Below are 15,675 nucleotides of genomic sequence, written 5' to 3'. Positions count from 1 at the left end.
CAAAAAAAGGGGACGTAAAGAAGAATAAAACCCTTGTTCTCCAGTTTTTAGATTTTTCCCTTGCACCTCCCAGCCTAAGCCCATGTTAGCTACTTCCAAATGTTTCTTCATTGTCTTGCAAAAATCATTTGTACAACATTTTTTTTTCTGGAGTCGGGCTTTAAGGTTTGTGTGACATTGAATGTATTGGTATCTGTGGAATTCTCTGCTGTCTGGCTAGCTTTACTTCCTAAAGAGCCAAGAGTCGGAGTAGACTTTTACTTTTCATGTTTCGATACATTATTGTTTATGACTTGGTGAAGTTAAGCACTCTATAATCGATTAAATTTAGTCCTCTAATCGGGTAAAAGTCCGAATCTTCCTGCCACTGGGGGCCCTAGACCCAAGACAATGGGCCCCGGTAGCAAAGCTTCCCTGCGATCCACGGCTGCTCCGGGTGGCTCTACAAAGAGTAGCATTGTTCATTTGATGTTGATCCAATGTGGTTTACAGTATGTGTCCAGCAATTTGATATTTTCTTACAATTATTATCATTCCTATTATGGCAACTGTTAAAAGGATGCTACTGAACTTTGATGCAGTTGAATTTGTTAAAATTCAAGAATGTAAGTATTATCTTTGTTCCACTTTGCTGCTAGTTATTGTTTGCTAATGGACCTGAGTGCCGTAATTGAAGGTGAAAATTCGCTTGCACTACAGTTAACAAAAATGCATTCACATTCATTAGCGGTCTTAATCATGGAGCTTGTGATAATGTATGCAGTTAAGATAGAATGCTAATGATGTTGTCTCACATACTCATCCTCCCATTATTGACGGAAGACGATGAAAGCAGGCTGAGAGTTAAAATGTAAACTTTGGCAATTAAACAAAATGCCTTTTAGCTCCTACATTGTGGGCCAGCTTATGACGCTGTCGCATGCGCTGAATTAATATCGATTTCAACATGTGACAGCTATCAAAGGAAACAATTGTTTTTTGTCTTCTTGTTAAATGCTATAGGAGACGTATGTGACACTTGACCTTCGACATAGGTAGCTTTGTGGCATGATGTGTGTCTGTTATTGTCTGTTATTTTCAATTTTCAAAATGGATTTGTTGCAAAGGTTACACAACTGCAATTCTGAAGCGGTTGTATTTTTAATTAGTTTTAAAAATATAAATGTAAAAAAATAAATGTAATTTGAAAAAGTGATCAGCAATTATTATAGATGTTTTGCTGCATGTTATTAGGTACAAGTGCATTTAGAAAATCATGTAATATCATCTTCAAAGCTAGGTTGCTTTTCTCACTTGTAATGGTCCACTTTCCTTACTAGAAAGAAGATATATTACAGTGCTGTTTACTCATATCACTGGCATATTGCAAATAATATTTAACATATAGGAATCGTCACTTAAGTACATAATAGCTAAAAAAGAGTCGGAATTTTAAATAGTGAGATTCTTTTTTATGTTTCATATGTTGTTTCTAAATATAAGCATCGTTCTCTCAAAACTATGTATGTGTAACGTTCTACCAGAAAACATTTCTCTTCTTAAGTGAAAGAAAACAGATGTCTTGTGAAATTTTTCAATAATGATAATTATAATGATTATAATAAAAATACACAGAAAAATATAATTTTATGTAAAAAAAGTTTTTTTTTAAATAATTTTGTTTTTATTAGAGATGCTGGGCAATGGATGAGCCTGATTTTGTATGCCAAAATCAAAGCCAAGAGCTTACTTTTTTTTTATTATAAACATTTTTGCCAAATTTCACAACATAATGTTGAGATTGAATAATGTTCTTTAAAACATTCACTTGCAGAAAACATCTGCAAATTCTAAAGGGCGCCACCAAGTAGAAATATAGAAATATTCTAACTACATGAAAATAGACAGACACAGAAATCCTTTGAGTACTGCATCAGTGAGTTCAATGATAATTATTATTTATCAATGACCTTAGATACATTTATGTTCATTGATGATCTTCTCACTCCATTAACTATGTATTCTATTAAGACATCTCAATGTTCACATTCTTTGTTCCCATTCACAGTCTTTTGTTCCAGTGCGAAGTATCATCTTGTCCATATCAAAGTGAACACTATCACATCACATGCATTATCCTGTACAGCATTCTCTGGAATTTATTAAGACTGCATAAGAGTCATCTCGGTGGTGGGTTCAGGAATTAAAATAAGAGGGAGCCCAGATGGAAGGTCCAGACCACCTCAGTCCCACCTTGGTTGGGGCTGAGGTATTAAAATTAATAAAATGATTAATAATTAATGAAAGATATATGGATGAATAGATGGATGAATGAATGGATAGACAGACAAAAATCGATAAATACCTTCATGAAATCCAGTGATAATTATGATTTCAATAATGGAATATTATAACAATAATAATTGCTGCGAAGCAGCCAATTCATATTCTTGACAGCAATTTGACCTCTGAAAGGTCATTGTTTGTCAAAAAACAAGGGCCTAAGACGACTGAAAAGCGGATTTTCCTTCTTTCGTTCTGCCGGGTAAAATCAATTACTTTAGGCGACGTTTGTAGACTAACCAACACGTACCAACGTCCGCATGTCGCGCTAGCGTTATCCTACTCTAGGCCTAGACTAGCTAGGATGGTATAGGCCTAGCCTTGAAGGGACGAAGGTCCCAATGAAAAACAACGTCGCTCCTTGATAGCTAACATTGTCTATTTAACATCACAATATTTCATTATTAGACCTATAGTTGTTTTTTGAATTGTACTCCACAAATCTCAGCCGATACCTTGCACAACTCGAGTAACGTCTCGTATCTATTGTCGTGATGTCATGGCTCGCTGGCTCACACTTGCGATGTCTCGCACTTGTGATCAAATAACATGCTGGCTCACACTTTGGCAAAACTCTTTGGCAGTTAACTCGCCCCTAGAAAACCTGCCCTTGGAAACTTTCTCCATAAAAAAATGTACACTTCCTAGACCATGCAGTCTTCAAAATAAAAATTGTAACCTTTGGTAATCAACTACATTTTCCACATACATAGAAATTTTTAAAACTTTATAAAAAAAAAAAACCTAAACCATAATTCACCACTATAGACACAAAAATGAAAAATTACGACTTTGTTACCCAATGAGAAGTGTTCTAATATAGACAATGTGTCGTGTCTCATATTATTTGTTATATTTTTATTATTCATTATTTTCACTTGACTCGCATAAAAAATTTTGTTCAAAGAACATTATGCAGTTGTACTTCGCAGCACTTCACCTGCAATTTGCAATTTCTAGTATAAAAATTATATAAGTTCATATGATAATTTATTTTTTTTTATAGAATAATTGATATACAAATACCGGGTGCATGCATTAAAGTATTTACAATAATTGATTTACCGTATGTCTGCTAACTTTATGATTGGCGGCTATTTCATCTTTCGATAATTACAATTGTCCATTCCAATTTCATTAGCTTTGGTTTCCAGACATCCATAATGGCTACATAGTTTTCCCTTGGACTATTTGGTGATCTTTCAAATATATCATCTGTAAAACTGACGCCTTTGTGCCAACTAGTCTAATGCAATGATGCTTCAGAAAAGTCATTAGAAATACAATTAAAATATTATGTGAAATCTTGTATGGTTATTCGAGTTTGAAATATAATAATCAGAAGAGTAATTTCATAATTTTTTTTCTTGTGATAGCAGTTTTTTTTTTTTTTTATTATACTGAATGACACTTTCAGTGTAGAAGCATTGATTTTCAGAGTGGTTCAGTTAAATATAGCAATAAAGTATAATTAAATCAAAAGTGAAAGGCATTTGGATTTGACGTGGATTTTTAAAATTTTAAGATGGTCATAAATTTTAATTTATTTTTATATCGTTTGGGAGTCTGTCCCAAATGTCGCTGAGTGGCTAGCTGTTAAACATTCTTGCTTTTGAAGCATAGATTATTTGTTAATAATTTGTTTTACTTGTTTGTTTGTTTGTTTGTTTATTTATTTCATGCATAGACATTCAAATGATATATTGCCTTTACCAAAGAGTGAATATAAAAAAACGAAGCTTATCTTATAAAAGAGCATTAGAATGCAATAATCTTGGACTAAATATACAAAATGCAGCAACACTTTGTTCATTTAAGCATAAGATTAAATCTTATTTTGATTCATTTTTACCATTTTATTGAACTATTCATCATTCATTTTGTATAATTGTGTATTATATTTATGTCCACGCCCCGAGAGAAGAATAGCCCTGTGTTCGTCTGGGCCCTGAACTAATATAAGAATAAAATTATAATTTTAAATGTATTACGAAGTAACCTTAAATGAAATATAGAATAATTTTACAAAAATTTAGAAAAATTTGTATTCGGCATCATTTAGCTCATTGACTTCATGACATTAATGCAAGTATTATCAACCGAGGGCTTACTATAAAGAAACTATGAATAATATGATTTTATACCTTATTTAAATGTGTGTAGGGAGGCAAGGCATTTAATGGGTACAATATGATAAATCTTTGTAGTACTGGTGTTGCATTTTTCAATAATCAAATTATCATTGAATGACCTTGTAAATAATTAATTTTAGGCATTTACAGAAAAAATAATAATTTAAATACTCTCAGCTATAAAAATCAATTAATTTCTTTGTTACTTTTTATACTTTTTGTAATTTATTTACCATGTTATACAAATGTAAGTACAAAGTATCATTTTTAAAACATGTCTATTTAGTAGTGATGAACATTGAACTTTGGATTAAAAATCTAAACCATGTGCATGCGTTATGGATGATGGTTGTAGTAAAATATTGTTTTGGCATTGAAGAGGAATATTTGCCTGGGGTTAGAAATAGTTTAAAAACTGACTCACTCAGTCCATATTATAAACTATTTCATTATCGTACCGTAAAACAGGAGGGAGCAGTTGACACAGTGGTTGAGTTTCAGTTTTTCAACCCTGAGGTTGGGGGTTTGACGTAGGACAAGGCACTTCACCTACATTTGTCTATCTCCACCCAGGATTATTGTAATTGAGCCAATAAAAAAAAACTAAAATGCCGAGTCAACACAATAATTTTTAAAAATTTAGCCTTGGGTACCTTGTTGATATTTGGTGGGACAAGATTTAAAAATTGAAGATGAAGGTAAATGTAGCAAAATAACCCATAACTCGCAGCGTCATTGTGCTGAATTATGTATGGGCGCGGTCTGTGACTACCTAGTCGCAGTAAAGCGGCGCTTATATCTTTACATCATTCGATAACGACAAGGGCTGAAATAGACCACAGCATTGGAGTAACCCCCTAATCTTCCAAAAGATGCAATAGGTTCTATGCAATAGTGCATACGAGCCAGATATGTACACTGGATCTCCACTTTAAGCCCATATCCGAGAAGACTTGGTGCCAATGTTAACTCTGTAGTTAGCGATGCCCTGCCTTACCGCTCGGCCACTTGACTCAAATGAAGCATGAACAGAAATAAAGATGTCTTTAAGGAGGACATAAGTAATTCAGGATATTCATGCATATTGAGCTTATCTTCAATGCTCAGAATTTCTTTTCATGATGATGTTTATGATGATGTCAGCGATGACGGCAGAAGGGGGCTAGGTTGGTTTCAGTCTGGTGGGGTGGGTGCTGTGAAAATTGAGAAGGCAGAACAAAATTTCTTTTCCAATGAAAATGTAATGGTCATTTTGTGTATTTTATCCCCATTCCCAGCCTATGGCCACGGACAATAAATAACAACCTACCTGTGGATCGGAAACTGAGGACAACTGTTCTGGCAAACATGAATCTTTGTCACTGACAAACACTAATACAGAAAATTTATGTAAATTATTAATCTTTGGAATGTAATAATATTTATTTGTTATTTATCTATAGAAACTGTTTTTCTGAGTAGATGTGTAATTACAAAAGGCTATGTGACGAATATTAATTATTATTTTATAATGATGAGTAAAAATGAGAATACTATAAAACAACTGAATTGTACTTCACTGTATCTAAACCTAAACTTGACCTGTGGTATAAGACAAAATGAGGAATCATAAAAATATTGTTCCAGGTAAAAGTACATGGTATATAATTTTTTAATTTAAAGAATTGATTGTAGTTTTTATGTTCCTTAATTGTCTGTTGGACAAGATTTAAGTGTTTGACAATGTTGTACAAAGATGATTACAGTTTATTCCCTATAGATTGTAAATTATAGATTGTGAATATCAGAGAACTAGAAGCGGCAAGACTGTTGAAAGTAATTACTTACAATAATTTCTATAAAGTGCTACAGTGGAAGAAATGCTGGTACCTGTTTAAGCTCTGCCCATTTCCAATCTTGTAGGTGGAGAAACACACAACATATTAGTCATTGTGATTGGTTGAATATTTCAGAATGCTCCATTTCACTTTGATAGGGTAAGTTTATTGAGCTTGAAGAGTGTTTCAGCATAATCTTTATCTTGATTGATAGATGATTCATGTCTTTGAGGTGATGTGTCATAGCTTGATGGAGTATTCCATTGTATATAATAGGGGGTACAGAAAATAATGTATTATTTTATTATCTCCAAGCAATGCATTATAAGATAAATGACTAACATTTAAAATACTGACAGTCTAATATTCACACAGCCTTTACAATGAGAATGCATTTCAACGTTGAATAGAAAATATCAGCATGTGCCCTTTGAACTTTACATTACATTACTTTACCTCATTAGTCTCAATACTAAGACATTTGGCAATTATTGCCTTTTAATTATTATTTCATTGTTTTCTATATACATATATTAATAATAATATATTAGTCATGTAGTAGATATTCTTTATTTAAATAAAAACTTATGTGGTGAAATAATAGGCATGATTGAATGAAATTTTTTTTCTTTGAAATATTAATGAATGAAATATAAATGCCTCTCAAAGTGATGTGCACGTGTGAATGAGTGTTGGAAACAGTCCTTGGTGAATTTGTAATCTTTATTTATCATAATAGTCTTCAGTGAAGTTTAATATTTTATTCAGTTCAACAGTCCTTGGTGGATTTTTTGACTTGTAATTAATAGGTTTCCTGCATGGATACAGGGAGGATGAGTATACAGTAGGCTTTATTGGTATCTTTGTTTAAATAATAAGGGAAATAGTGTCTAGAAATTAAAACAATGGATTTAGATTTATCCAAATCTGAATATTTTATATCTATGTAAAAAAAAAAACACAAATAAATGACTATTTCAAGTTTGAAATACAATGATTGAAAATCAATTATATTTAATGTAGATATACTGTCTGGAAATAATCGAGAAAACATTTAATGACCTAAATTAAAAATATTGAATTAACATATTTTAACGTGGAATAAACAACTTAAATGTGTCAGCTGAAACACAAGAGCAGTAATGGGAATTGAACCAGGGACCAAGAGATGTCCATGGTTCCATGCGCAGGCAGTGGCTACCACCTGCTTAGCCAATTGTGCATGTTTTTTCATGCTTTTAGAGGGATAAATATTTTTTTGGGATTACTTGCGATTAGAAGCGCATTTCTAAAGGATGTGAATCAAGACGTGATTCGGTATTATGCTGCCACCTATACTTTTTTAATTGATTTTTGTTATGACATTAGAAATTCAAAAGGATTTATATGGATTAGTCTTGGCAACTCAATGCCATTTTGTTGAAGTGAAATAAATAATGATAATGGAGGGAAACTGCCTGTAATTTCCTCCTTACGTTATATATGTCAGATGCAGCTTTTATACTACTATTTTTATTGATACCTTTTAACAATAGTATTATTCACAATATTTTACTGATTTTGGTTGTAAATTATTCTAATATTTGTATTATCCTAATAATTACAAAAGTACATAAAAAATTGTTTCCTTTGTGAGAACCAGTTCTTAGGAATTTTTCACATTTATAAAATTTATATTTTAACATTCAACATCAAATTAATAATGATAATAATTCGGTCTTTGGTTATTTGTGATTTTTTTTCCATGAAGAAATTAAATTTTTAAAAATTGAATAAAAATGACTATAGTATTTTACAGAGCATAATAAGCCCATGCTTGAGTATATTCCAGCCCAAAAGTTTAGCTTGAAATGACGATTCCTATGGCGCTGGTCTATCATACTTTGCTAGCTTGAGAGCAGCTTAGCTCAGTCGGCTAATCTGGTGGTAGCCACTGTGTGTGCGCTGAACCGTGGAGATCTCTAGATCCCCGGTTCAATTCGCATCGCTGCCTCTCCTTGTGTTTCATCTAGAGGGCTGAAATACAAGTTACAATAGCGCACCGTCTTTCGGATGAGACGTTTAAGCCATTGGTCCCGTGTGCATTTATGGCCCATGTGCACGTTAAAGAACACAGTACACTCTTCAGAAAAGAGTAGGGGATTGTCTCCCAGTGTACTGTCCAATCACCACCAGAAGGACCCCACTGGAAATAAGTCTTCTTCTAGACAAATCAGCAGACGGCGTCACATTGTCAAGTGCTCATATAGGGCAGAGATTGATTCGTCTGCCGTTCAGTGGCGGCTCTATTATATATTTTCTGAGGGGGCTAAGTTGTCCGACAGGGGGGACTTGATCTCGTAGGCTCGAGCTGAGGGAAGGGTTTGAGAGGGGGGTTTCCCTCCCAAATGAGATTTTTTTAAGAATAGCAACCTCTGGATGGCCGGAAATGGCACTCTCAGACTGTGACAGACATGTGTTGGCTTGGTGTGGGCCTATTTTTATATGTTTTATGGTCTGACTGCCCGACCAGCTCTGTCCGGTGGGGGGCTTAAGCCCCCTGTCCCCCGCTGGCGCCGCCACTGCTGCCGTTGGCTTGAATATTTCTTTGCACACTGAATGATCAAATAATTTTGATAATGACTTAATTAAATTGAATTGAGTGAACTCAATGGATAAGGATAAGGATGTGGGATAAGATTAATTTTCTAATGCCCATTTACTCACATCTGCTAAAGAAATGTTCATTTCACTTGGTTGGACGATCATCTAAGCCTTTCAGTGGTGTGTACCTGAATACCTCATATTTTAATTTTATTGGAGAAAAAGTAAGACATAGTAGCAAAATATGGAATTTACTATATAAACATTCATTTAAGTGACAAGGTCCTAATTTAGCTATTTTTAAATGTAACTTTAAGGATCATTATTTAGTTCTTTGATTTTAGTTGTATATTGTGTACTTTTTTAAAATTTCCATTTTTGTAAATGCAAAAAATGAGTCCTTTTTAATTTCTTTGTCTACTTGCCATATTTTTGTATTATTGCAATAATGATACACATGCTGATTTAATAACATACAGTATATGTATATATATATATTGTACCTTTATTTGAGCACTGAACTTCTGTCATTATTTGATTATTTGTATATTTGTATATATGCTACTTTGTAAAACTGTGATGGTACTGGTAATGGATGTTGACTTTAATAGCACACGAGGTCTCTATGCGCTTTCAGCAAATGTCCAAGGAAGGTGAATAAAAGAAACAAATATGATGAAGAAGAGACAAGAAAAGGGAACAACAAAAACCATCAATAAAAAAGGAAAATATATAGATGGATGAGTAAAGATGAGTTTTGAATCTAGCCTTCAATAGGGAAATGGATGGAGATTTCCGTATATTAATGGGAAGGAAGTTCCAGAGTGAATGATCGTGCAACCTTAAAAGAGCGCTCACCGTACGACTTCAGCTTGCAAATATAAGTAGAAAGTACTACTATAAGTAGATAGTGTGGAAGAGCAATTTTATATTACCAGCACAGTATATGAAGATTTTTTGAGGATTTACACTTTTTTAAATAATTGTAATTAGTAATAATAATCAATGAGTCATACTTTACTGTTACAAATTAAATAGATGTAGAAGTTTATATAACACCTGAAACAGATAAAAATAATTGATGAAGATGAAAATTCTTATGTAATTTGTATAGCGAGTTGTCTGACAGGCACATGAGTGAATTACAAAGGAAATGAATGAGAAGGGAAATATCTGTCTCCCCCCTTTAGGTACTCATTCATTACCTTGTCACTCATGTGCCTAAGGCATTCATTTTAATTCTCAAGGAGACAAATAAGGAAAGCGAAAATTGTGCCATTCATTAATTTATACATTTATTAAACATATCGAAGGTGCCCATAGCCATATGCTAATTTTGAAAGAAACGACACATGCAACATACAAAATGTACCTGCTTACAGTTAACATCAGCAGCACCAGAGTTTGGGACCTTCAAGTATGCATTATCAATCATCGTTTAGGTTACAAGTCCCTTTTTACAATTCATCGTATAGTTGAAAATCTTACTATGACCAAAAAGTTTATTTGCGAATAAATTACACGATATTTTCACATCAACCCTTTGTATAGAATAGTTGTTGAAAATCGCATATAGAATGCATTTGTAGCCCAAATACCAGAAAATTGGCTTCCTTTAATATTGGATTGGATTTCTTCCATGTGGTATACCCCGTGGATAACCACAAAAGTCTGAATTCTGAAAAGTACTTACAGTGTGTTTTTTCTGGTGGTGACAATCCCGAGACTACTGCATTTTTAAACATACACATGAGCAATATTGCACACAAGGCCAATATGTTAAACCTCGTCCGAAAGTTGTGTTGTATTGAAACTTGCATTTCAGCCCTCCCAACAGAAACACAAAGAGAGCAGTAGATGGGATTTAAACCAGGACCACAGGGATCAAGTTCATCACAATTCAACATACACAGTGGCTACCTCCAGTTTAGCCAACTGAGCTAAGCTGACCTAATAAGGAAATATGGTCAAGATATTAAATTCCAAAACAATATCCTGACTATGTCTGAAATTATCTGAATCTTAATTTATCATTATAATCCTTAATGGTAATCAATATCTTCATTTATATTGAATAATCTTATTTCTAATCAATTATATGTTGATAGCTTTTATTACCATTAATAGTAATAAATAAACTAATTGGTAATAAATATTCTTATTGATAACCAATACATATATTGATAATTTATCTTTACATTATAATCCTCACAGGTAATTAATATCTTTTGTTTTATTGAATAAAGCTATTTGTCAACAAATACTTTTATTGGTAATACCATTAGTAATCAATAACCTTATTGTAATCAATAAGTTAATTGGTAGTCAATGTTTGTAAATCTTAATACTTATATTCTAAAATGTTATAGACTTATTTGAGGATTGTATTTGTAATCAATGAACCTAATAATATTCTGTACCATTATCTATTATCAACAACCTTGTAGAGTTGAGAACAAAACTGAAAAAAAATCACAGGAGAATTCATCAGTGACTCTGTGTGAATGTCATGAAATTCAAACCGATCTTAGAATTCAGACATTAAAAATGCATTAAATTTTAACACTTGTATTCATAAGCCCGGGATTAGAGCATTGCCTATTATAATGTAAAAGTGCACTCAATTTAATTGATGGATGTTTTGTTTCCTGTAAAATCGTACATCCAAATCATGTTTAAAAAAAGTTAAATATAAATTTTACTTACTGCCATGCATGAAATGTCTATATATTTATACATGTGCCCACCAGTTGGTTAAGGCACCTGCATAGGCAGCAGAAAGTCCCAGGTTTGGATCCCGGTTGGAGCAATTTTGTTTTAAAAAAAAAAATATACCACATACCAAACCTCACCCACCCAGTGGTTTATCTAGGGGGTGCACGAGGGTGCATCAACTCCAAAAATTACACGTGCCCCAGTTGCACCCCCTAGTCGTGCCCCCTAGTCGTTTTCCCTAGTTGTGCCCCCTAGGCGCCCCCCAAAAAATCATGGTCAAGTAGTTAAAAATAACCTAAAATTATTTTGCAAGTTAGCGCCCTTCAACTGATCATCAAGCCCCTCCCACTTCACCTTCACGCCCCTCATCAGCACCCCAATTTCAAGACTTCACCCACCTATCTACACTCATGCAATTTGGCCGAGCTAAAAATTTATTTGCTTTCCACGGTAATAAAGCAGATAGTACAGGAGTATAATCGTTTTCAAATTTGTGATAAATAAGACACAAATACATATCATCACACACCCTCACCCACATCTCCCATTCATACTTGGATACAATTAGCATAGCTCTATATAGGGTTTTACTTCACTTAGTTGCAAAGCATGTAGTGAAGAAGCAAGCATTCTCCAAAAGCGTAATCAAGGAGGCAGCGGGGCTCAATAAATTTTTTAAAATAACAAATTTCTGGCCATCTAGAGGTACCATTGACATAAAATCAAAGGTTCTACTTCAGCTAATTTACCTTACTTTACATTGTACTGTTTCTTTTTTCTCAATTCAAAGAAAATAAATGTTGCTTTGATTGATTGATTGATTGATTGAGCTCCAACTTGTGGAACTGAAGTAATTGGAGCCTTTCAGCTATAGTAAAATTCCCTTCCTGGGCCCCTTCTATTTTGAATTTCTAGATCGGCCTTTGGGCACACAGATGCATTCACATCCACATCAATACATGTACCTTCAATCACACCCACACAAAATGACATAGATGTTATACAGCATAGAAGAATTTTAACATTATAAATTGTCATCCTACCTCCTTGTGCATTTATGTAATCATATGGCCTACATTCATTGAGGCTTCTCTGCAGTCTCTTGGTTTCCGCATGACATACCTTAACTCCTAGGATTTTTCCCAAGAGGACTACTTAGCAAGCAAATACAAATTATCAAAAAGAATTGATTAGAAAATAAATTGATTATTTGATTAATAAAGTTCATTTCACCTCCCTGTGTGAATATTAAGTTTTTTCATAACAAACTTTTCCTGAAAGTTAACAATCGACCGCTTATGATTATTCTTCAGTTAATGTATGTGAATACTGTATTCAACAGTTACTTAGCTTCTTCTTTTATATTTGTGCTTTTAAGCGTACGGTAGCTGTTGATTAACTTCTTACCCTCTTCAATTTCTGCGTATGTTATGGATTCCAGTTCCAAATCATTAGGTACTTGAGTTGCAATTGATCGTTTCCATTTTCCCGTTTGATATGTGCTACCGGAGGTGGCGTCAATGCTATCTTTTGGTACGTAATAAACATCAGGTTGTGGGACATGATTACCCGCGTAAATTCCAGCTTGTCGCCTTGTGTAGAGTATGATACTACAAAGTAAAAATGCCATTATCGAAGCCAGGAAAAGCAAACATCCACCGACAACTGAAAGCATCGCTGCTGTTGAACTGGTTTTCTTATTTGGATCAACACTACTTGACCCGGTTGGAAGGCCATTAACTTCAGATATTGATTCTTGTCCACTTACTCTTATGATAAATTTACCAACATCTTTCCCTTCTGAATTACTCGTGGAGCATTTTATGATTGTACCGTTATCATTTTTAGTAAGTCCAATTAATCTTAATACTTGTCTGTTGTTCTCATACTCGTATTTATCGGGTGGTAGATGTTTTGGTAAATCCCATGTATAGTCTTTTACCTCTGGGCTTGCATCTGAGTAGCATACATAAACACCATCAGTTCCTTCATATAATATATCCTGACCTTGGATTTCGGTTGTCGGTTTGTATAGCACAGGAATCGGTCCAATGGTGCAGTTTTTACTCAGATTGATATCAACTTCCGTTGTTAGCGAACATACAAAAGATGCCTCTTTATGCTCTTTGCTAATCGCCACTCTAGTTGTAGCTGTCACCATATCGCTGTACTCTACATGCTGGTCCAACTCGCGCCCGTTATAGTACCATTTTAATTTCACTACAGGGTAACCTTTTTCCGACATGCAAACCAAATTAGCATTTCTGTTTTCGTGAAATGTTTTGTCACTTCGTTTACAATTCGGGTAGTATTCTAGGTTAGGTATTTCTTGCACGATTAAAATTGCTGTATCTGTAGATATGAGCCTTCGCTGACTTCCTTCGTAAACGGAACAGTGATAGTTTGTAGCATTATCATCTCTACTGACGGAAGGTATGACAAGGTTATAGTGAAAAAGTTCTAAGTCCGTGTCTATTCTCATTGATGATGCATATTGTGGGAAAACGCTGGGTCCTTCTGAAATTTGTTCATTATTACGATACCATCTTACTACGTGATTGTCTTCAAGCCCTGTAAGAATACACATAAATTGTGCTACATTACCTTTAAGCGTAGTTATGTTCTGGGGTGTAATTTGGAAATCAAGAGAATTTCCAAGGGCCAACATTTCAATTAAAAATATTATCTGAACGATATTGCTGAAGATATGCGCCATCTTGAGCCTTTTCACAAAGTAAATCTGTAACTCTGTAATCTCAGCAGTTGTGGATCAGTTGACATTGATTGTATTTTGTTGTAATAATAACACAATGAATCAAGTATCTTGATATGTCAGGCCTCTAAATAGTATTTAATTTGTTTTGTTCAATAACAGGTAAATATTTATTAATTACTTTTTCATATTCCAACAGGTGTTAGATATGGATTTCAACTCGCAAATCATTTTCATGTGTTGGTTTTGTGCGATTTGTAATTTGTCTTGTTGAATCATCAGCTGACGCTCTCCCACGGGTTTGAACAGTTCAGCTTTTCCAAATATCAGTAATGATATTTGTTTAAAAATCGTGATTACCGTTTTGATGAATCGCTCAAGAACTAGCATTCAAATCCATTGATAATACCCTAGCATTTTGGGTAGATTTAAATGGTTCCAGACGATTTTCCAGATCAGAGATTTATCCTGTAAATAAAAGAGAAAATTCAATTACTCATCTTTTTAGGAGCATTCTTTGTAGTAGTTAGTTGTCAGATGACCTAATAAAATGTAAATGCAATGTGGAATTTTTTTTAACTATGGATAATGTAACATAATGATGTAATTCTTTTACAAAATTTTGCATCGTTGACATCAGTTTAATTACTCTCTATTTGTACCAGAGTTACTGTTATGTGTAGATAGCCAATGAAAGCTTCTTAAATATTGTCTGGAAATATGTCTTATTAAACATTCTTAATGCATTCCGTTTTCTCCTGGAAGTCAAGTAAGTTAAGTGTCAATTCCCCAGAATAAGAGAAATTAAGAAGTCGGCTAATGGTAAGCGAACGTGTATAGAGACTGGATGTGTATATTTGACCCACAGTAGCAGACACAACATACTGAAGCATTTTCCAAAATGCCTCATCATAGTCTTTTGGGACAATATCTAACCTATCGAGCAGATTTATACAAATTTATTACACCTTCAAATTACTACCTATGCCTCAAGAATGAGTTCAACATATTTAGGTTGCAAAATAGGACCTAGCTGTAAATGACAGTGATAATTATTTGTAGCTTCCAGTATAATTATCAAAAGCCGGCAACACATTACGATTCATGCTTTCAGATGGTGGAAACATACAATGCATCGTTCTAGGCAATTAGAAATACAAGACTCTACACAGTTCATTAATCACATTAAATTGGATATTCTGATTAAAAACCAAAATTATCGGTAAGCTGAGTAAATAGGACGGCCCTGTGCTTCAAATTGCGTGTAAACAGTGTGGTTATGTGTGAGGTGTTTCTTAATATCATTTCCCAGATGATATTATTAACAAAGAGAATTACATTATATATAATATTTGTTCATAGTTTATTATTTTTATCTAAAGCTCTGTACACA

General features: G+C 33.7%; 1 protein-coding gene across 1 annotated transcript in view; it reads right to left on the bottom strand.

Moving 5' to 3' along the window:
- Positions 1 to 10,127: 10,127 nt before the first annotated feature.
- Positions 10,128 to 15,675, bottom strand: part of LOC117115264 — a 24,464-nt gene continuing 18,916 nt past the window's right edge. Inside the window, exon 2 of the mRNA XM_033258978.1 lies at positions 10,128 to 14,750. Coding sequence (XP_033114869.1) covers positions 12,912 to 14,285 — 1,374 coding nt within the window. The 5' untranslated portion in view covers positions 14,286 to 14,750 and the 3' untranslated portion in view covers positions 10,128 to 12,911. The remainder of the gene's footprint in view (positions 14,751 to 15,675) is intronic.

The sequence above is a fragment of the Anneissia japonica genome, unplaced genomic scaffold, assembly GCF_011630105.1.
Source record: "Anneissia japonica isolate Jap-2015-1 unplaced genomic scaffold, ASM1163010v1 scaffold288128_len588385_cov197, whole genome shotgun sequence".
NCBI lineage: Eukaryota > Metazoa > Echinodermata > Crinoidea > Comatulida > Comatulidae > Anneissia > Anneissia japonica.
The sequence above is the reverse complement of the archived record's forward strand: the minus strand, read 5'-3'. Positions and strand labels throughout refer to the sequence as shown.